This window comes from Gymnoscopelus braueri (assembly GCF_963280865.1).
Source record: "Gymnoscopelus braueri genome assembly, chromosome: 2".
Classification (NCBI taxonomy): domain Eukaryota; kingdom Metazoa; phylum Chordata; class Actinopteri; order Myctophiformes; family Myctophidae; genus Gymnoscopelus; species Gymnoscopelus braueri.
The window spans coordinates 20,497,163-20,520,037 of NC_137604.1; the positions used below are offsets into that span (position 1 = coordinate 20,497,163).

General features: G+C 40.2%; 1 protein-coding gene across 7 annotated transcripts in view; it reads right to left on the reverse strand.

Annotated features, from left to right (window-relative positions):
* The window catches only part of pnpla6 (patatin-like phospholipase domain containing 6), a 55,098-nt gene extending 32,437 nt beyond the window's left edge, over positions 1-22,661 (reverse strand). For 2 of the 7 annotated variants that reach the window (XM_080418956.1, XM_080418957.1), the window contains exons 1-14: positions 22,416-22,661; positions 12,972-13,060; positions 9,811-9,864; positions 9,419-9,506; positions 8,592-8,674; positions 7,883-7,974; positions 7,620-7,760; positions 5,893-6,052; positions 4,127-4,207; positions 2,747-2,875; positions 2,217-2,297; positions 967-1,102; positions 709-783; positions 290-390 (exon numbers count right to left, since the gene is read on the reverse strand). In XM_080418956.1, the coding sequence (XP_080275082.1) occupies positions 290-390; positions 709-783; positions 967-1,102; positions 2,217-2,297; positions 2,747-2,875; positions 4,127-4,207; positions 5,893-6,052; positions 7,620-7,760; positions 7,883-7,974; positions 8,592-8,674; positions 9,419-9,506; positions 9,811-9,864; positions 12,972-13,019 (1,269 nt within the window). In that variant the 5' untranslated portion in view covers positions 13,020-13,060; positions 22,416-22,661. Of the gene's footprint in view, positions 1-289; positions 391-708; positions 790-966; positions 1,103-2,216; positions 2,298-2,746; positions 2,876-4,126; positions 4,208-5,892; positions 6,053-7,619; positions 7,761-7,882; positions 7,975-8,591; positions 8,675-9,418; positions 9,507-9,810; positions 9,868-12,971; positions 13,061-22,415 lie in introns of all 7 variants that reach the window. The other 5 variants (XM_080418954.1, XM_080418955.1, XM_080418951.1 and 2 more) reach the window with 3 other exon arrangements.
* Positions 22,662-22,875: the final 214 nt, after the last annotated feature.

The following is a 22,875-nucleotide window of genomic DNA, read 5'->3' on the forward strand; positions in this document are numbered from 1 at the left end:
GAAAAAAAAGACAATCATGCTCAAGTAAAGTGTGAGAAAACAGGCTTACAAAGTGGGCCAGAGTATAATACAAAATACAAGAGACTGAATGCGCCTTGTATGCAAAAAAATGAAACATGTATTAGTGCAACAAAAGCGCATAACTCAATATCAGCACATATAGAGCAGGTGACAAACACCTAGATGGAGTTGCATACCTGCGTGTATTATATGTATGTACTGTATATGTACGTTTGTTTACAGGTTATAGTATACTGGGTTAATTGTGTGTTGCAGCCTGGGCACTGACCCGTGTGAATGTGGGTGGGGTGTTGCCATCCTCAGCAGAAACAGAAATACGGCCCCTCTCGTACGCCATGTCAAAGTCTGACTTTAAACCCTTCTGGATACCTGCATGGACCCAAACCACATGTACAGTATAGAACCTTTTATTGAACCTCATCCAACACATGGATGTTTTATGGCAAAAACCTCACAATGCCATCTTTCATGATTTTCAAGTTTTTAGCTTGTAGTGAAAGTTTACATTACGTATTATTTTATTTTAATGGGCATAATGGGCATGGGGCATTGTGTAATTTCAAAAGAATATACAGTACATGGTTTTAACTAAATATAAAAAAGAGAAATACTCTGTAATTCAGGTACATATGTGATGATAAAAAAGCTAGTGGTGAGATTGAACTATGAGAGGAGAAAGACTCTGACCAGCGATGTCCACTGGCATTGAGATGGTCCTGCTAAGAGTTGGCACTGCTGTAGAGTCTTTGCCATGATCCCCGCCTGTACCTAAAAACACAGGGTGCGGTGTTTAGCAAGCTAAGCACAAAAGTCAGGGATGCAGAAAATTTGACGCTACTGTATGATGATTTTTGAACAAACAAAAACAATTTAATTGCTACACCGTCTGACTCTCAAGTCAGACGTTATTAAATAATCTACAATTTTCCCTTTTTCTTTCCCGACCTGAGGGTTCTCCCTTTAGGGCGGCTTCTCTTTGCTCCTCCGTAACGGTCAAGCTGCCAAACCGCCTGCCGTGGCGAACAGGGCTGGTACGAGTTGGGTGGGGGGACATGGGCAACAGACGAAGGGGCTGCATCTCCTATACCGGGGGTGTACAAAAGTTGTCAGGGTCCCTGAAAAAAGACCATTTGCGCAGCTATGCGTGGGTTGTAACCCAGTTCCGTTTACACATGCACATTTATTGTCCATATTTTTAGGGATTTCACCATGACATAGACATCTTAGAGGCGTTTTACCAGAGGAGTGCCTTGGATCTTTTTGCTTCGTTTAACTTATTCCCTACCAAACAACACCTTCATCACACTTATTTGGACTTCTGAGCGCTGTGTAGACCTTTTCTGGTTTTCCAATGTAGTATTTATTTATTGATAATGATCTGACAATTAATTGTTTGACTGCTGATGAAAGCCATGTTTCTAATAAATAATTAAAAGCTAAAGAAATGCAGAAATGATTGGCAAATGGCTTAAGCATTTGTGCACTCAAAAGAGAAGGAAAAAAAATCCCAATGGATAACATTTTTCTTTTCTTTTTTCAGTGCACTTAGGACAAACAAGCAACATGTTTTGACCAAAAATGAGGCCTTCTTCAGGCAAACAAAAGTTTTTGTAATGTTAAACCAAAGCCTTCTAAAGCATCTAAAAATAACAAATGCATGGAAGACACGGTACCAATAAACAGGTGTCATGTTTAAATGTGAACATTTAACTTGTATCTATTACTTGGGTCATGTATTTGTATCATATTGCTATACACTAAACACAATTCCGTGATCAAGTTGATATCTGTCACAACCCAAGTCTGGGTTGTGACCACATCATTTGTGTGCTTGTGTGGTAGGATTAAGGGCATTTCATAAGTGATGAATGACTTAAGCCATAATAAAATCAGCATGTGGACTCTACTAACGAAGCAGCATTCCTGATAAATGAACAAACTGAACTGGCCTCAGATGTTGGCATGGAGCTATTTATTGTATAGCGTGTGTGGTAATGTCTGGTATTGTATGTGTGTGTGTGTGTGTGTGTGTGTGTGTGTGTGTGTGTGTGTGTGTGTGTGTGTGTGTGTGTGTGTGTGTGTGTGTGTGTGTGTGTGTGTGTGTGTGTGTGTGTGTGTGTGTGTGTGTGTGTGTGTGTGTGTGTGTGTGTGTGTGTGTGTGTGTGTGTGTGTGTGTGTGTGTGTGTGCAACTCACATGAGTGAAGAGCTCATTGGTGAGCCCCAGATAGTTATGCAAAGCCAGCACTGTAACTCTTTGGAGACGAACCATGATGATCTATCCACATAAACGACAGTAGAAATGTAGGAGTGTCACAGTTAATCCAACTAATCGATAAAATAATTGTCCAAAATACCGCAAATGGCTGATCTACAAGTTCAAAACGTGTTGTGTCGCGAAGCGTTGTGAGCTTGTAGATCGGCTGTTTTCCTCGACACAGATATATGTCAAAATATAAGAGAATAAGTGGTTAATCAGACAAATGTATTTAGGACTTAAGTTAGATTATCAATATACAATTTTATATAAAAAGAAAACTTCTTGATTATTCAATTCATAAAAAAAAGTAATATATAGAATAATTGCATGAAGATTATCGATTGTTGCAACCATGGAGGAATGCCAATCACTTTACATTGCAATCACAAAACAATAAAAGCAAGGTTAGCAAAACATTTGACCACCCCGAACCCTGATCAGCAGAGTCACACATATGCACAACTAACCTGTACAACCCGAACCAGGCTCTCTGGGTACTTTTCAAATATGGAAAGGAAGGCTTCAACGGGCAGTCGTAGAACGGTGGACACCTCAGCCGCCCGTGCTGACACTGTCCTGTATGGCTTCTGGTGACCCTGGAAGCATGGAACCAACAAAACACTTGGCCTGTTATTACATAAATCGCCGGATCACAATTATTTTACATAATCACAATTATTTTGCATGTAGATCGGCTATTTTAGAAACATTTTTTAAGTATAAAAGTGATTCAATGCATGACCAGTTTTGGCCATAGAACACATTATTTTGATTATTGATACCGGTCACTTCTGTGTATATTTAAAGGTATTTGTCGTATCGTTTCTTTCGGGCAGAAACCTCTCATCTCCAACTCTCCATATTCTAATTGTTTGTATTTTTTCATAATTAATGCCGAAAGAGCTATGCATACAGGGTGCGATTTTCCGCACGAAAAAAACGGACAATATCGTTTTTTTAATGAACACATGGTTCTCAAAGACCTCATGCACACCGGCTCCGAATTTACCGTGCGGCGATGCGATGCGGCGATGCGTTTTTTTTCAATCGAACCCAGTTCGATTTGTGCGTCTTTTCGCATGCGGTAAAAACTGATTGACTAATCGCACCCTGTGTGCAAAGGCCTTTACTTGAGCTTGTAGAATTATTTGTAGGACAATTAATGATCAAGTATACTTTCATGATCGTGACAACCCTTCTAAACACTATAGTTTTATGGTCTTTTCTATTTTCTGTTGACCACAGCTTCTCATATCCCCTCTTAGCTGCATTGGCAGGAACTCTAACACTAGGCAACTGTGGGCGTTTACATAGGAAATGTGCATGTAGTCTGCTAAAAATAGGGTAGGACGGAATAGGAAAAGCTAAATGAATCAATTCTTTTTTAATTACTACATAAGAGGCACTTTGAAGTGTGATTTCTCAACCAGTTTATGCAAGTCATGCTCAACTGCAACGCACAACAAAGAATGGGTGAATAAGCCAGCGTAGAAGGCTCAGCGAGTCACACAGGAAATCATTGATTAATTATAATTGCAGTCAGGGAGCAACCTCGTTTCTCCTTTTTCTACATTTTATGTTTTTTTTACCGTAAATGAATTCACTTCTTCGCCGTACAACAGTGTCACACAAAGGTAGTGAACATAGCCGGTCTACAAGCTCACAACGTGTCACATTGCGACACATTGTGAGCTGGTAGATCTGCTATTTCCCCCCCTTTTTTTGTGAACGTGGTTCACAAAAGAGCTTGTGACTAAATTAGAACCACGGGTCATCTTTTCCATGTTTATAGTTAATATATATATGAGACAGGAGGGAATGTGGAGCAGGAAGTGGGCGGGGCTTACCGTAATGACATCTAGGATGCTGAGAAGGCTGTGGACGCTGTCTCCCGCAAAAACCTCTTTCACAACACTGTCCTTGCCATCCTGCCGCGGAAATAGGATACATTAATGCAATAGCACTTACTTTATTCCACTTCATCTATAATGCACTGACCTTCCATGAACCGTTTCTTTTGCTCTTTTCCCCATCAAACTTAACCCATTTAGACCTTCTTCTTTGGGCTATTCAAAAATAGCAGATCTACAAGCTCGGCGCTACGAGCTTGTAGATCTGCTATTTTTGGAAAAGAATCGTGAAAATGTGTGCAAATCTTTGAATATATATATACATTTTTAACTCAAATCTTTGAATCTGGGGGGTCCCTGGAACAAAATATTTTGAGATGGGGGTCCGCAGCCAAATACATGGCATTTTGGGGTTCCTTGACAGAACCACTGAGATTATAGCAACATAGGTTTTTTCAAAAAACTGTTATGTTAGTATTTGGAAGACATTTGTAAAATCCCCAGAGGCAAAGATTTGAGTTAAAAATGTTCACTTTAAAAATATATATATTCAAAATATTTGCACACATTTTCACGATTTTTCAAAAATAGCAGATCTACAAGCTTATAGCGCAGCATCGAGTGCCGCGCTATGAGCTTGTATATCTGCTATTTTTGAATAGCCCAAAGAAATCTAAAAATGACACACAGATGTGTTCCCGTTCTTAATGGGTTAAATGGAAGGCTAAAGGATCCTGGATTGACACACTTAAAATGGACATTTCAACAGACATACATGTATTTGTAAAAGATTACCTTGATGACCTCGAAACTCTCTCAATATTTAATTGTAATGAAGAAGTTAACATTTGCTGATTGCTCCATATTCTTCTAAATTGCTCCATATTCTTCTAAATCTTTCATGAGATTATCTATAGCCAATTAGCTAAACACTAATAGGTGCTAATTAATTAATTGTTAAAAGCCTGTTTTTCCAGCTAACTGGTGGCTGACAGTTAAGTTCCTCATTAGAGTTTGTTTGCAAATTAGTAAATATATTAGTGTTTATTTTTCACATACATAGAAGACAACACATCCACTTCAAAAGACAAAAACAAAAACAGACATTAAGTGTTTAACACAGTAACTTCCTGGACATTTTCCATGGGAAGTTAAGCGTGTGAGTTTTGGAAATTGAGCCAAATTTCAATAGCAAAATTGTGCTTAAAATATTGAACTTATATTCAGTGAAAGTACACATGAAAATCAATAAGCCTTGTGGCATTGCTTTGTGTAGTGCACTCCTGCATCACATGCCAATGAATAGGAATTCAGTGGATTTTCAGGTGATTCACAGCATCTTGTACTCTAATGCAGTGCTAATGAGCCCACACTACTGCACTGCCTGAGCCAAAGGACTACATTTTCAGATAAGTGATTATATGAGGGTGACTATAAGTTGTGTATTTCAGTTGCAGCAACTAGCAAATAGTCTATAGCTAAATATGACTACAAAGCTAAGCTAAATAAGTAGACATACGTGGGCATGGGAATAGTCAGTATAGGAAATTACACTAGCACTCTACAATTGTCATAATGTGAATAGTTGAGTTCCAGCTTTCTGATAACTCCTGTATTTCAAATGTTATTCCAGTTCCCAAATATTCCCTTTAATTACCACGGGACTTTCCACCTTCGATTATTCCTTAAATTCTGTAACCGTGTACAGACGCACACCCAAAACACACACACACACACACACACACACACACACGTCCCCATACCATTCCGGTAAGGCACAATTCTAGTTTTCCGTCCTGGACGACGTAGATGCTGCTGTCAGGCTGGCCCGGTCTGAAAACATACTCTCCTTGCTGGTACTGGACGAACACCATGTGTTTACACAGCTCCAGGAACAGAGGCTTCTCAAAGTGACCCAGTACACTGCAGCAAAGAGAGACAATACACATGAGAGTTTGGTATACTGTAGAACACAAAAAAACAGTGTGTGGTGGATACCCTATCTTTATTCAAGTGTTTTCCCTGTATCTTTATCCTGCACCGTAGTGATGCGCGGGTCAGGTTTTTTCATAACCCGCCCCGCCCACCTTGCACCGGAGCCCAACCCGCCCCAACCCGTCCCGCAAAAATGAATATAAATCAACGACCCAGCCCGTCCCGCAATCCCCCAAAAAAAACAAAAAACACACAAGCAAGTCCATTCAATTGCTTTACAGAGAGAGAGGGGGACAGAGGGAGGGAGAGAGAGAGAGCGCGCACGAGAAGTGTGTTTTGGTGGGGTTTTTTCTTCCATGGGTTGACCGGCTTCGGCCGCCCACAATAATTGCCTCGTAATCTATAACCCGTCCGCCCGCCTCGCGGTTCAACCCGCTACTGCACCGCCACCTACTATAATTTTATTTGGATGTGTGAGATTTCCCTTGGACAGCATACTATAGAACACACACAGCATGTAACTGTATGTGAAATTATGACATACTTCTTTTGGTTGTTTGACCGGAGAATGTTGATATTGCTGTGGACAGTAAGCAGGACTTATGTCTGTGTTAGGCAACTTTCCCTGACAAGCACTTTTCTGTAAGGTTTAAAGTCTGTGCAGTGTATGCACATTACCGCAACAGTCGACTATGTTTTGTGGTTTCGTTTGTCAACCATGAAAGCTAGCAAAAGCCATTTTGGCCGCATGGAGACCATGAGAAACACACCCAGGTATGAAATTATATGAGGTTCATCTATGGGTGCGGACATAATCATGTAATTACGCAACACCCCACCCACGCACTCTGCCCCTCAGGGTATGTCTGTCATCTGTCTTACCTGGTGGGTGCCACAGGGAGGCATAAATTAAATTGGAAACACCTAGGCCTGGTGATTCAATAGGCTTTATCATCCCGAATAATCAGTCTCTCTCTCCCCTTTTTGGTCTGGACTTTGGCATTTCCCCAACACTGCACCATATCACATACCACTGACTTTCATAATCTTTAATTCTGATTTGTTTTAAATAAATTATGTTTTGCTGGCATTTTTGTGCAAATCTCCACTTTTTGTCTTGTGGAGTGATGACATATGGGGGCTCGTTCATGCTGAAATTTTTCACCAATCTCCAATAATTGTGTTAAAAGGTTCATATTTGACATGCAGTTTTGTCTGAACTTGTACTTGGTTGTGTGTCTCCCATGATGTTGGCTTGTTTGACAAATGTGTTGATTGAATTAGAATAACCTTATAAATTACTTAAGCCATAATACCACACTTGAGTTCAGGGAATAGATCTGTCCTCCTTGACCTCAACAGGATAACACCACAAAGAGGCACCTACTCAACAAGTTGTGCTCCTTGCCACAACAAGGCAAATCACAGGAGACACACAATCAACATAAACCAACTAAAACTAAGTACAAGTTCAGACAAAAATGAACACGAAATATGAACACACAACTCTGCATTATCGTCAATTTGTGAGGACAGAGTTCCAGTCTGAACGTACCGCACATTCTTCAACATGTACAGGACTTCGGAAGGGAGATGGGAGTTGGCCACGTCAAATTCTGTTAAATCCGCCTCAAGCACCGAAGGAGGTGGCTCCTTGGCTTGCAGTATGGGCACCTCCTTCTTAAAGCGCAGGAACCTGCGCAGGAGAGACAGAGTGAGAGAACGAGGGAAAGAGGGAAAAATGATCAGGAAAAGTTGTGAACTTTGTGAATGATAATTGCTCATAATCAAATGTTCGACACAAGCTTGGTGCGTTACTTTTTGGCGATGTTGAGCATCTTCTGCTTCTTCTTTAGGCGTGGCCGAGAGGAGGACGACGTTCCCACCAGGGAGGAGGTAGACTGGGACACCTGCAAGGAATAATGACATGCAAGAACGACATGGGACTTAAGATACATTTTTATGGCATTTCCGATTGTACCCAGGGTTGAATTTGCTGGAGAGATGGGGGGAATCCATGTCTCTGTTTTTGATATCCCCCCCTCTGGTCATTCATATTCAACCTCTGTGTTCTATCCCTGCTTCTGGTCAGACTGAATTAAATACATGCATTGTGCTTTTGGAATTGTAGAAATATGTTTGATAATATCACAGTTTAACGATGTAATAAAAGATTACATGTAAACCCCATTAAACCAATACAAAATTGGAAAGATTTGCCACGCTTTTTTTTGGTCCCCCCAAATAGCAGATCTAGAAGCTCACAACGTGTCACATAGCGACGCGTTGTGAGCTTGTAGATCGTCTGTTCTAGCTACAACCCACACCCCATTTTTTTTTTACTAATCGAACCCTGATATACCAAGAAGTCGACTCGATGGGAAGATGGGGAAGAAAAGGACAGCAAGAGACAAAAGCCACCAGTCATACTCAAAGCAAACTGTATCATAAGAAAATGACATACTGTACATCCCAGACTGCTGAGTCCACCAACACACAAAGGACAGCTTCAGTTACTGTATCTCACCTTGCGCATGATCTTCCGCCCGTAGAACATCACTTTGTCCCTCTTGCGAAAGCGGTATTTCGGTGCTTCCTGGGCCTCCAGGTCTGTGAAATCCAGCGGAAATGATACAGTTTACAGTTAAGGCAATTAGCAGACGCTCTTAATCCAGAGCGATTTACAGTAAGCAAGACACAAGATAATGCATCATAATACATCAAATGCATTAAAAATTGTCATCTATTAACTCTCACACTGCCAGACTTATTTCTGGTCGCGTTTGCGACCAGAAAAATCGCTGGCAGTGGTGCCAGCGATTTTTCGATTTTCTTACCTTTTTCCAAGTAAGAATATTTTCTCCATTATGATCGATCCCCTGATGATTGCTAATTACTGAGGGTTATACTGTGTGGTTTCACAAATGTTAATTAATGTCAACGAGGTCATCGCGACCTCGTTGACATTAATTGTCTGCCTTTGAAAATAGCATGTCTGAGCCAAAAATACATAGTAAAAAAAATGTACACAGGAGAAAAAAATTAAATAAAAAAATCATTAAAAAAAAAAAAAATTGTGATAACTCGTTCTTGGCAGCCAGAGAGTTAATACAGTAATACATAAGTAAACCAATAATCTAATAATAACTAATACATACGTAAACCAAGAACCTATCATCAGCCTGTATTGAAACTATACATACTATGTCTATGTCTACATAACATGCTATCTAAATTACAGTTTAGCATAATCCTGATAGATTAGACTATGAACAAAGGGCTCTAATGAACCGACTAATCTTTCTGCCTGCAGCATCAGCTGTGCAGGAGATAATGAGGAAGTATTTTACTGACTTCGAAGCTGGATCCTGCGCAGGATGAAAAAGATGAGGATGGCAATGAGGACTATGGCGATGCCCGCGCCAATCACCATTCCCATCATCTAAAAATAGAGAGGCAAATAAGACGGGGACAGAGATTCAGGTTTCAGTGCAAGCCTGTGAATGCAAATACGTATAGACCTATGGGCAATAAGGCCTAATAACTCAATATGTGTCCATGTCTATCCCCATTCTGGGCCCGAATCTGTATTATAATCAGTAACTACCGTTATCATTAGTAGCAGAATGTAGCAATAATTATTATTATTTTTAAACACACTTGACATCAACATTCTTGATGTGAAACCAAACCAACATGATTCTTGAGGTGACACATGTCACAGTGACACAGGCAGTACTACTCACCATGCTTGTGTGCAGCTCCTCCTCCACGAATGACTTGATGTTATCGAACCCCTGCTGCTGTAACAGAACACACAGCAACGCATCACTAACTAGGCCTGTCACAATTATTACATAATCGGCTAATCACAATTATTTGAGATAATCACAATTGTTTTTGCATAATCGTCATTATCGTTTCCATGTTGAAAGATTTTCACAGTTTCAAATATATCAAAAAAGCAGAAATAGCAGATCTACAAGCTTACAAAGCGCCACGAAGTGACGCTTTGTAAGCTTGTAGATCAGCTAATTCTGCTTTTTTTTACATGTATGAAAATGATCAAATATGTCAATAATTTCTTTGCATATTTCAGTTGTTTGTCAAATCCGCCCTGTGCAATTTTTTTTTATTAAGAAACCTAAAAGGCTTCATATGTTCCAAAAGTTCAACGCCAAACACACAATTAAATCGTTAATCGCAATTATTTGAGTGACAATTAATCGTCAACACAAATTTGTAATCGCGACAGCCCTATCACTAACCTGACCAGACAACTACAAGAACTGCTGCTACTACATCATCTACACCAGAGAGGTTGAGCGTGAGCCTCTTCATGGAAGGCCATGGCGTCAGTGAAGTGGAATAGAATGTGGGAATATTAACACATTTACCGCCGGGCCCGTAGTTCTACGGGCCGTTAAATCCAACGCTTAACCGCCGATCCCGTAGCCTACGGGCTGTGGTGCTTTTTCCTTTTTTTCGAATTTTTTTTTTTTTTTCAATTTTCCGGTACGGCACATTTCATTGTAACACCACCGGAAACAGAATTATTTGGGATCCGGTTTTGACGATCACGCCGGCTCCCATTCTAAAGTCTACACTGAAACGCCATTTTCTTCGATTGTAGTTTTTCTCCTCGCTGATCACTGTTTAACATAAACCGTTCTAACTCAACAATGGATGCCCCGTTTGACACGTGGTTTGGACTGGTAGACACAGGGAGATGTCCGCGATGTTTACAAACAGTGCACAGATCAATCTTAAGGATTTTAACGACGTCTATGGCGACGTGAAAAAAACAAAAAACAACAATAAAACGTTGGCACTGGTGAGTACATTATGAGATTAACCTCTGGCGGTCAATGTGTTAAAGAGATTTGCCCTGGAAGCAGGAATGTTTGGCTGTCTGTCGGTGCAAGGCAAAGAAGAGGAGGGAAAGAGGAGTGTCGTTTAGAGCCAAACCGATGCCGGATTTATTTTTGGCGGGCCTAGTCCACCGGTTACAGATGTTTTGTAAAACAATGCAAAATTCTCTAATCAATTACAAACACTTAGATTTGATTAAAGTTTCAATTTGAGATTCAACTACAATTTATTTTATGTCAACCATATAAGCCAAAGCCTAAAAATGATAGCCTGGCATGGCCAAACAAACATCACTGCGTTGTGAGCTGGTAGATCTGCTATTTTCATGATAATAATGGATTTTTTTGTTTCTTGTTTTGGGTAATGCGGGTCCTTGGCACCAAATACTTGTTAATTTGGGGGTCCTTGACATGAAAATGTTTAAGCAACTACACTTTAGAAACAAGCCCAAAAAAGAAACGCAATCCGCAACTACCAATGTTTACAAGCGACTTAACAGAAAAACGAGCCCAAAGTTGCTTATAATAAGCAGACATGGCAATACTGCTTGAATCAGCTCTGTGTGAGAGCTGTCCGAGGTGGGGGTGGGGGGCATACAGTGGCATGGGAATGTGACCTCTCCTCTCTTAACTTATGCAATTCCTCAAATGCACCCTTTCCATCCTGTTCCCTTTCACCATCTTGCAAACTTGCTGCCAGTATAAATTATAAATACACACTTACACTGCCAATATAACTCCCTGCAACTCTATATCAGGGGGCTAACGACGGTAACACCAAAAACACAGTTGGGTTTGTATGTTGGGTTTTTAAGTCATGGTTTAGTTCAATTTTGGTACAGAAAGGAAGAAAAATAATGTTGTTTAATTATTATGAACTTTTGTTAAAAGCAAACATCTGTAATAACAATTTAAATCAATTAATCAAACATAAACAATCCTACAAAAAATGTAATATGTGAACATAAAATACTGCTGCACACTTTAATAAAATTGAATTGAATTGAATTGAATATACATTTCAATCGCACTTTCCTTTCAAAGGGGGTTTAAGGTGCAATTGTAAGGACCTTACGCCCATCATGTAGGCAGCCAATATAAATGAGAAGCGACAGCTTGAAGACCCCCGTTATCATTAATGCTCGATTCATACTCCATCATACGACGAGGTCGCTCCTCAAAAATTGCAGATCTACAAACTCACAATGTGTCGCATCGCATCATGGCAAGTTGGCAACCCGTTGTGAGCTTGTAAGAAAGGTACAACGCTTGACTCACTTGATCAATACGACCTTTATCACTAAAACACAGTGATCTTCTTTCCTTATCAAGCAAGACGTATGACTCATGCAAGACTCTGAGATCAGGACAATTGTGTTGCTGCAATAATGGAAAACAATGTGCATGCACGTACGCGTGTGTGTGTGTGTGTGTGTGTGGGGGTGCAACTGAATACAGTATCATCTTCGTACAAAGTCAATAGGCTTTTAGTACTCTGGCTGTGAGCCCATCATAGATTGGTATGCTGTTATCAGCGGTTATTGATTGGAGGGTGGGAGGGGTAAAGAAGAAGGTGTAATATATCTCCAGCTGGAGTCTGGGGATATAATGATGAATAGCAGTGGGTGAACTGAATAGTCACTAGCATGTAAATATCACAGTCGAAGACACACAGAAAGTGCCTGGGAGTCTAGACGAGTATGTGGGCGTGTTCAGTGTTTCTTGTATAAATTGATGGTACTCTGATGTTACACACAGGCTTAGACATGTTCACAAACTCAGTATGAGGCAGGGCTGAGTGGTAGAAATGATGCCCTCTTTGTTCTGGGGGGGAGGGGGGGGGCATCTGTAAAAGCTGAAACACATGCCGGTTTTTCTTGGCAGGTGTGTTTATATAGGAACCATGTGTTTTTCATTTTTTTCTCACCTTCTAAACTGTATTTGCTATTTGTTGTATCTCTTCTGTGTTGTTTTGCTCGACTTCTGTGTTTAATCGGCATACAATTAAATGAAGTTAATCAAGCAGGTCTGCTAACCTCAGGGGAGTCTCCATGGACCTCTTGTTCCGAGGTGCTCTGTCCCATTCTATTTCCGTCTCTTCATAGGGATGGTCCATTAATGGCCACTAGGAACAAACAGGAAGGAAGTAGTCATCAAGTATGCAAGGGTTAAAAAAAACACAAGGTAGTTCAAACACAGACAGACGCAGATGACAAATGTAATGCTTCAGTGAAAGGGTGTCATGTGACATGCCACTTGACAAACGCACGGCAGTATTTAGGCTTAATGCACGTGCACTCATAGAAATGGCTCCAGGCCGCTGCTAAACTGCTGAAGTCACTTGCTCATACAATGGTGCTGTAAGAGGACACACCAAAGCTTAACAATTACGCTTGCCTTAGGAAGAGGGCTTTACGGTCCGTTTACCAAGCCGTGCTTAAACCCACATTCAAACCATTCTCTTAAAGCATTAAAAGCATTAAGAATGAAGTGGTTTCAACACCCCTTCCCTCCCTCCAGAAGCCAGAGAAAATACACATGATTCAGGCTATGCATACAGTACCCAGATGGCCACTCATGGCCCTCTTTTCATCATCCATCATCCTCCCTCTCCATTCTTATTCCCAAGAGATTATCCTCTTACCCTACTGCATCATTTGGGTTATTTCTCTGAGGATTTAGCACAAGAGAGGTCAGCACAATACTGACCAAAAAAAGGGCACTTGTTCCTAAACGAGGTACAGTATTCTGCTCTGTAAGCAGTCTGCAAAACTAAATTACAGGATCTTGCCGTTTGGGAATTGCTCAATCACTTAATGCAACTCAGAATCTTGCATTTGCACTGTGTAGCACAAATGTCAAACTAATAACGCAGGCCTCCTCACTAGGGTAAAAAATATATATATTTGTTTATTAAACATTATATAAAATACACATTCTTCAAATTGATTAGAACATTTTTAACTTTGACAAAATATCAGTCAACAGACTCTCTTTGTGATCGAACCCAAAAATCTGGCATCGGTTGGGCTCTACTCCTCCTTACTATCAGAGTCTGAATAGCCCATCTCTCTCCTTTTTCTGTTCCTTTTGTTTTCATTTCCTGGGTGATACAGAAACAAGACGGACAGAAAGGTAGATCAACTAAACAAGCTATGTCAAACTAACTAATCCCCCCTTCCAACCCCATTTACTTTCTATCCATCACTAGACATCCAGGAGAAATGGACAGAGCTCATTTTCAGCCTTGATTTATCCAAGGAAGGATTCAACCTTTTCCTCCTCAGCACCACCCTCCTCCTTCACATGCTCACAGCATCATATAACGTAGGCTACATCCATTGTTGGGAACTGTCCAGTCCAACCACAGGCTTCCATAGTTCCATCCAGAGTCACAGCACAGCATCTCACTGCCTGTCTCTGCCACTGTAGACCGATTCAGCTGACACAGGCACGCCAATGAGACAACAGTCATTTACTGTGCTGTGCACACTGACAAACAAACACGACTAGCATCACTTGGCTTGCTGGTGTCCACCCATTTCCCTTTCCTACTCTGATACTGTAAGAGTGAGGATATGCATGATTTTTGCTTATTTGTGCCGATCTTCAAACTCACAACGCCCTGGAAGGCGTTCCAGGGGGCCCCTGGCAAAATGAGTTCATATTGCTTAAAAATCAGTTTAACCACTTTAAACCTATATGCATAGGCTATTTAAAAAATAGCCGATCTACAACCTCAATATGAGTGGCATCATGACGACAAATTCTGAATATTTTTGAGACATTTTGGGGGGCAGTGGATCAAGCAATCACCGCCATCAGATGAGACATGTTTCACCTCTCATTTTAAGTAACAATAAGATATCAGATCAGCAGTCCTACTCTGAATTTGGCATTTTCATGTTCTGTATCATTGTGTACACTGCATATGATTTATTTAAAACACACTCCTTATATTCACAATATGCTGAAAAACTGAACCAGGTGAAAAACATATTTACCAGCCTTTATCAGCTGTTTATGCTGCTTCTTATCAGCTGTTTATGCTGCTTCTTATTTCCCAATCAGAATTGCTTGAGTGAAACTCATTTTAACTGAAACACATTGTCGTGCCACATAAATGACAGTTTGGCAACGCGCTGAGAGCTATAGTATTTTCACTATAACTGATATTTTTTGAAAATGTGAAAGCTTTATGTGTAGGCCTGTCACACTTATTACATAATTGTCTAATCACAATAACGTTATATAATCGCAATAATTTTTGCACAATCGTCATAAATCAATTCCATGTTAAAAACAAAATCAAAAATAGTGGAAATAGCCGATCTATAAGCTCAAAACGCGTTGCATCGGCTATTTCCACTATTAATGTTTATTTTGAAGTATAAAGTAATTATTATAAAGTGTATAAAGTGTTATTTGTCATATCTGCCTTGTGCAACTTTTGTTTACGAAAGCTAAAAGCCAAACAGAAATGTATTTTTTATTCATAACGTTCCATTAATTTTCAATGACAGAAACACAATTAAATCGTTAATCACAATTATTTGAGTGATAATTAATCGTCAACTTAAATTCGTAATCGTGACAGCCCTATTTATGCGTTTTTTTTCCTTTGTGCGGATTGAAGCAACAGTGTGCCTGTGGCCCCCCGGGGCCCCTGATGTGGCTCCTGGTGCGACTATTGCAACAAACTCTCACTCCCCAAAATGCACTTTGTGATTTCTTGGGAGCAAACGTCAAACGGTGCCTAAGGCTGTCACGATTACAAATTGAAGTTGACTCGATTAACAATTTAATTGTGTTTCTGTCGTTGAAAATCAATGGAACATTATGAATAAATATTACATTTCTGTTTGGCTTTTAGCCACAAAAGTTGCACAGGGCACATATGACAAATAACACATATTTAATTACTTTATACTTAAGAATAAACATTAATAGTGCAAAAATAATTGCGATTATATAAAATAATTGCGATAAGACGATTATGTAATAATTGTGACAGGCCTAACGGTGCCGTCCCGGGCACTTCTGCACTCCAGGAATGCGGAAGTGCAGTTCTCAAACCCAAGACGTAAAATGGGAGACCGCCAAAAAAACACTTCAAACGACGGAGGCGCGCCATCTAAAGCGTTCCAAGTGTTGCGAAGCTGACTCAGCGCCATTCGAGCTAATGTCCTGACATGGACAGAATCGTAACTCATATCCCCCCCTAGACAACATGTGCCGTATTTGCCAGTGGTGTAAAAAGTACTCAAATGTTTACTTAAGTAAAAGTATCAATACTGCGATGTAGAAGTACTCTCTTAAGTAAACGGTCCAGAATTCAAAATGTACTTAAGTAAAAGTACAAAAGTATTGGTATCCAAAATGTACTTAATTTACCAAAAGTAAAAGTAGTAACATTTTTGGAAAATAGCAGATCTACAAGCTCACAACGCGTCGCACGCAACGCTTTGTGAGCTTGTAGATAGGCTATTTTCAAATAGCCTAGGTATAAAACAGGGCTAAAGTGGTTAATGTATGTTTTATAATGTAATCATTTATATATTATCTGCAAAGTAATCTCTCAAGAACAGATTCTGCTCTGCGTTTGAATCTGTCGGGGAGGTTCGTCATAACGTGTGCGCACTGGGCTACAAGTGGGCGTGCCTTCAGATCAGGAAGCAGGCCGCGCTTTACCCAATCAAATGTAGTGGGCGGGATTCACGTGTCCGTCGATCCTTCCCCTCTCGAAACCAACCGAAACTAATTTAACGATAGCGTCCGCGACTCCGCGGAGCAGACAAAACCATGGAAAGATATTCACATTTTACCTTGCTCTTTCATCATAGAAACAAGTGGGCTTATAACCAAAACGATCCATGTTCTCTGGGAGAAGTGGTGTTAGTGTTCCGTGTAGAAATATTGTTAGTGGGAATGAAAACATAGTCGCACCACCGGAAGTGATGCGCTGAAGGCAGACCAAAACCCCGGTTTCCTTGCGCACAGGTGCTACGTTTTCTTCCTCCCAGAGCCAACTGAGATAGTCAAAAACAGCAGAGGGCGCTGTTTTTCCTTTTCATTTGGCACTGGGTTCCCAGATTGTCTGCAAAGTAACTAGTAAGTAAAGTTTTCAAATAATTGTAGCGGAGTAAAAGTACAATATTTGCCTCTGAGATGTAGTGGAGTAGAAGAAAAAGTATAGACAATTGGAAATACTCCAGTAAAGTAAAAGTACCTCAAAACTGTACTTAAGTACAGTACTTGAGTAAATGTACTTAGTTACTTTATACCACTGGTATTTGCCCTCCCTTCCAGTCAAACGTTTTGACTTCTTGGGATGTCCGTCCCAAGAAGTCACTCGTTTTGACGTCTTGGGAGTGAGAATGCGTTGACTATTGTCATGGCAGACCCCTGAACAGTGTGCATGGCACGTTTACTGGGGAGTTGAACAAACGGTGTGCCTGTAGCCCCCAGGGGGCCCCCCTAACGTGGCCCCTGGGTACCCCTAAAAGGCCAGTCCACACCAATGCAACTCCTTGCAACTACTTTACAGTGTGACGCTTTGTTCAGCTTGTAGAGCTCACCTGCTCTTTTTGGTGTGCAACACCTGCACGCAACTCAGGCAATATACATGCAAAGTAGACTTATTCACTGACTAGTGTGTAGCCTATAAACAAGTCAACAAGCACCACACAGCCAGTACTCTGGCAGAAAATTGCCTACTATGACCAACACACAAAAGGATCATGTCAACCATACAGGAGTACTGTGGCCTTTTGTGTTCTAACAAACCCAAACATTGGAGTTTTTGGGGGGATATGCCATCAATATCAGTACTTAAAGAGAGCAAAATTAACCAACTTAGCCACCCAACAACTAGCCCATGTCTGATGATGAAATGTGGCATGACGGTATATTTATTTTTGTACCATTTACTTTCTACAGTTTTTTGAAATTCAAACTTTGTGTGAGAGAGAGATCATCATCAACACAAGAAGGGAAATGCATGTGAAATATAGTTATAGCCTATAACCTGGTTGCTGACTTATCCCCCTCCCCATGTAGGCTATAAGCAAATAGTAATAATACTGATAGAGATTAGTTCAAACCAATATGACAACAACAACTTAACAACTTAGGTTAGATCACATATTTTAATAGCTTTTTTTTTCTTTTTTTTTTGTGAGATCTGACGTTCATAGTGACAGAACACTGTCCCAAAAAAAAAAAAAAATAGAATAACAGAAGTCTCGCTAGACGAGATTGAAATCTCGAGATTTCAATCTCGTCTAGCGAGACTTCTGTTTTTTTTTTTTGTTGCATAGTGTTCTGTTACTATGAACGTCAGATCTAAAATTTTTTTTTTTTTTAAAAGCTATTAAAATATGTGATCTAACCTAAGGCCTATCCGCGCACCTTTTAAGCTGTGGCGGCTCAGGGGTGGAGTTATGAAAATGTTCTACTGTACCATTCATCCTAAGATATCATAACGTCATAGAAAAGGTAAGAAAACTTTAGTCCAAAATTCTCCTTTAACCCAGTCAATCCGGGAACACATCTGTGTCATTTTAGATTTGAGCTATAACCATTATTTTACACTTTGGCTATTAAAAAATAGCAGATATACAAGTTCATAGCGCGGCACAGAGTGCCGCGTAAATATTTGGCGCGCAAATCTTTGAATATATATATATTTTTTAAAGACATCATTTGATTTGTAACTCAAATCTTTGCTTCTGGGGGTCCTTGGAACTAAATATTTCAAGATGGGGGTGGTCCACGGCCAAATACATATAATTTTGGGGGTCCTTGACATGAAAAGGTTTGAGCACCACTGATATAGCAACATACATTTTTCAGAAACCTGACATTTGTAGATGGATTGAATTGAATGGGTTAAGCTACTATGCCTAGGCTATCTTATGTATCAACCACATCAAATTAAAATATTTTTGCATCTGGGCAACGAGTTGTACGACTTATTTTTTACTTTCATTTCATCCACTGTGGTCAGCACCTCCACAACACTGGTGTGCCCTCCTCCCTTTGTTTGTTTGTCACTCTACCATAATCTAACATCAGTCTCACAGCCTGCACATACTGCTGCAGAATACATTTAAAAAAGAGAGAGAGAGACTGAAATGCAGTGTCATGTTACATTCTCAGTGTATCTGTTACCAAACAAACCACAAAGATTAATGTTACAAGATACACAAAAAAGTATTCAAAAGGAGCCATCTCGTTGTGTTTAACTCTTTAAAAAGAAAGGGACAGTTATTTTGGGATCAAGTAGCGGCTCCTCTCAAAAGTTGGGAAATAGACCTTTAAACTTCTCCAACGATTGATGGCTGGTCTAAGAAAAGTATACATTGTAATTAAGCATGTATAAATACGGTATGCTAATTTCACTATTAGCAAAGAAATTAGATTAGCTTATATCAAACAGCCATGCAAGTATGCATATTTCAGAAAAAGCAGTTGCATCCAAATTGTAAGGATTTCATGTAGGCCTACTTTGAAAATGTTAAAAGAGTGAAACGTATAGTTTCACTCTTTCCATTAGTTTCCATTCTATGGAAACTAAGGGGTCATTCCCTACGTTTGAGAGGAAAGCATCGCAGTCTATAAGCTCACCATTCAAGAAAATACACACTAAGACATAACAAATAAATACATCCATACATCTTGTCTGATACCGAGTAAGTAAGATAACTAGACTCATCCCTTTACACATCAGGTTCAATAGCATGAAACATCGGTCTTGGTGTCCAATGCATTTTTGTAACGCCACAACAATAAAGTTTGATTATCAATTAAAATACATTATAGTCATGTTAAAAGGCAAAAACACAATTGAGCTGATTTTTTATGTTTTAAAAGACAAAAACAAGCAACGAGGCCATGCAAGTTCACACCGTGTGTCTGGGGTCATGACCGTTTACCACTCACAAGTTATTTACCACTCATAAGATAAGATAAGATAAAAATGGCAGAGTCCTTATTTGATCCCTGGAGGGAAATTGTGATCAAGCACTAGCAGTCGATCAAAATGGAAGGCTTGACGAATCCCGCATTAACTGAGATTCTTCTCCCCCCTCCTACCATTTCAGAGATCAAACATTCTCTGGTTCAACCCTTTCTATACTCTCGCTCATTTCTCTGTGCTTTGCTGATGAGTGCTACGGTACCGTGACCATTGTCCTAGAAAGGGAACACAACATTCTGTACAATGATGTAAACACAACTCAGCAGAGACCTATGCTTACCAGAGACAGTATAGTATAGATACATAAATAGCACAGTATCACGCGGTGATCACTTATTTTCGGAGCCACTTCTGTATTCTTACAGTATGATTGGTTATTATCGCGTGTATGTAAAACATACAAAAAAGGATATTACCCTTCTTGCTTGTCAACTCAGTTTTCTCTAACAAAAAGCCCAGGCCTACTTTAGCCAAACTCCAGCTTGGGCTGGTCTCACAGCAGTGGCTCCGTATTCCTATTGTCCTTCTATAAACAATGAAGCCAGTGTTGACATCCCCTGTCTAGGCACAGACCCACTCACTAAGGAGAGACACACAGGACCGGTACCAACATAAAATACTGTAGGACTGTCTTCAATTAACACACACGAGGACGAAGGGATTCACACCAGTAAAAAATATCTGCATAGGCCTGTGTTTTATGGGTTTAACCCATTAAGACCCGAGGCCGATTCTACAAATATCTTCTAAATGTTGCTATATCAGAGTGGTTCTCAAACGTTTTCATGTCAAGGACCCCCCAAAATGATATGTACAGTATTTGACCGTGGACCCCCCCACCCGCTTCCTTCTTTGGCTATTTTTGAATAGCCAAAGAAATCTAAAATGACACAGATGCTTTCCTGGTCTTAAAGGTTGAAACCATACTCAGAGTCAGGCCAGATTTGTATATCGATTTATCATGGTATGATTGAAGTTCACATGTGTTTGTGATGGCACTATAGCACACATGTGTTGATTCTCTTTGCAGTGTGCAAAGGAACATTTTGTAGCCTATAATGTTTGGATGAGGAATGTTTCGTATGACAGTGACAGAGGAAAGACACTTGGCTGCATGTGCGCTATACTCTCTCAACACAAGCTTGCAGAAATGCAGAGAGACAGAGCCGAAACCAGAGAAGAAGAACAAGACGGACCAACCATAACCTTTGCCCCTGAAAAGTCACTGCCAAAACATGCAGTGCCAATTATATCACAGTTCACACAGCAAAGAGAGGTCATATCAGTTACAAATGAAATGACACTAAAAGACACAATACTAATGACAGTCAGTGTGTGTGTTTTGTTTTATCCATGTAGCTGACAGTCTACAAATGGAACCAAAGGGTTCCATTTTGTTCCAATTGTATACACTGTCAAGAGTTAAAAGACTGATGATGTTAGTGTGTAGACCAGTGGTTCTCAACCTGCGGGTTTGCACCCCCAGGGAGGTCACCACAGGACTTTGGTGGGGGTCCACAGATAACAGTCAAGTGACAATTTAAGGACTTAAATACTTCTAAAACCAATACTGCATCAAAAGTAATCAACAAACTATACAATAAAAACTGGTCAAACTTTGGCCAAATTGTCAAATAATATAAAATATTATAAATATAAGATAATAATAAAAATTGTGAAAATAGCTGATCTACAATGTATCTGTGGGAACTGAGTCAAACTAAACGGAATACCTCAACTCCTACAATTCAAAGTGCTTATCAGGGTTGGGGGGTTCCCGGTCCCCAGTTCAAATAGGATTATTTTGGGGGGGGGGTCACGGCCTGAAAAGGTTGAGAACCACTAGAGTAGACAGAGCACCAATCTGTTCATATTATCTGCACAAACACATTGGTCTGACGCAGCAGGGCAGACGTTAGTCCTACAGCACAGACACTAGACTACAGGCCAAAACTAGGTTACATTCAATAGAGATCTTCCACCACCAGGATGAATACGATTAGTATCGTTAATAAGCTTTAGCGTTGGGTTATAGTGGGTTAAAAACATAACAAATACAGAGCCCGATGCCCGATTCCCTTCCAGTTCTAGAGAGAGGCTCATCTCTTCATCTAAAAAAGAACGTTATGGTTATGAGCTGTTCCGGAGGAACAGGGTGATGCTCTACCAACAACGCTGGGCTAACGGTAGTTAAAGATGACGTTATGCTAATGGTTGTTTACAACAGCAGGAGGGACAGTTATAGATTATGATGTGAATTACTAAACACAAATACAACTCCATTACAAAGGATAAAGGATGTATGAAGCTTTTCTCTCTTGTCATTATGACCTCCGCACAGGACTTGATTTAATCCCTCCTCCAGCCATTGTACGCATCATCACCTCTCTGACAGTCACACTACTAGAACATTTACACATGTCACATGTAATATGGCATTGTTTTGGATTTATTAGAGATAAACGCACACCTAGAATACATATTATATATAATATCTTACCTGATCAGTTCGACTCCGGCGACCGTTACTCCAACAAGAGATATAATCATGTTTGACAAACCCGATCGCCTGTCGTTACCATAGTAATACTAGTTTAATTGGTCGCGATCGTCTGTGACAATCGCACTGCGGTCCAACGAGGGCCCTGGTAGAACTGTGTCACATGTATTGCGACGTTTTGGTGATAAATGGCGCGTTGTAAATCCACATAACCTTACCTGATCTGTGGAACTATCCGGTCAAACAACAGGAAATCACGTTCGACCAAACTCCGCCCCCTTTTTTTAATTCCACAAGAATCCCGACAAGTGTTGCCAGATTTTGTGAGAGATAAGCAACAAAGTCTATGAAAACAAGTCCAAAAGAAGCCCACTGCTAGACACATTTTGGAAATAGCCGATCTACAAGCTCACAAAGCATCACATTCGCGACACGCTGTGAGCTTGTAGATCGGCTATTT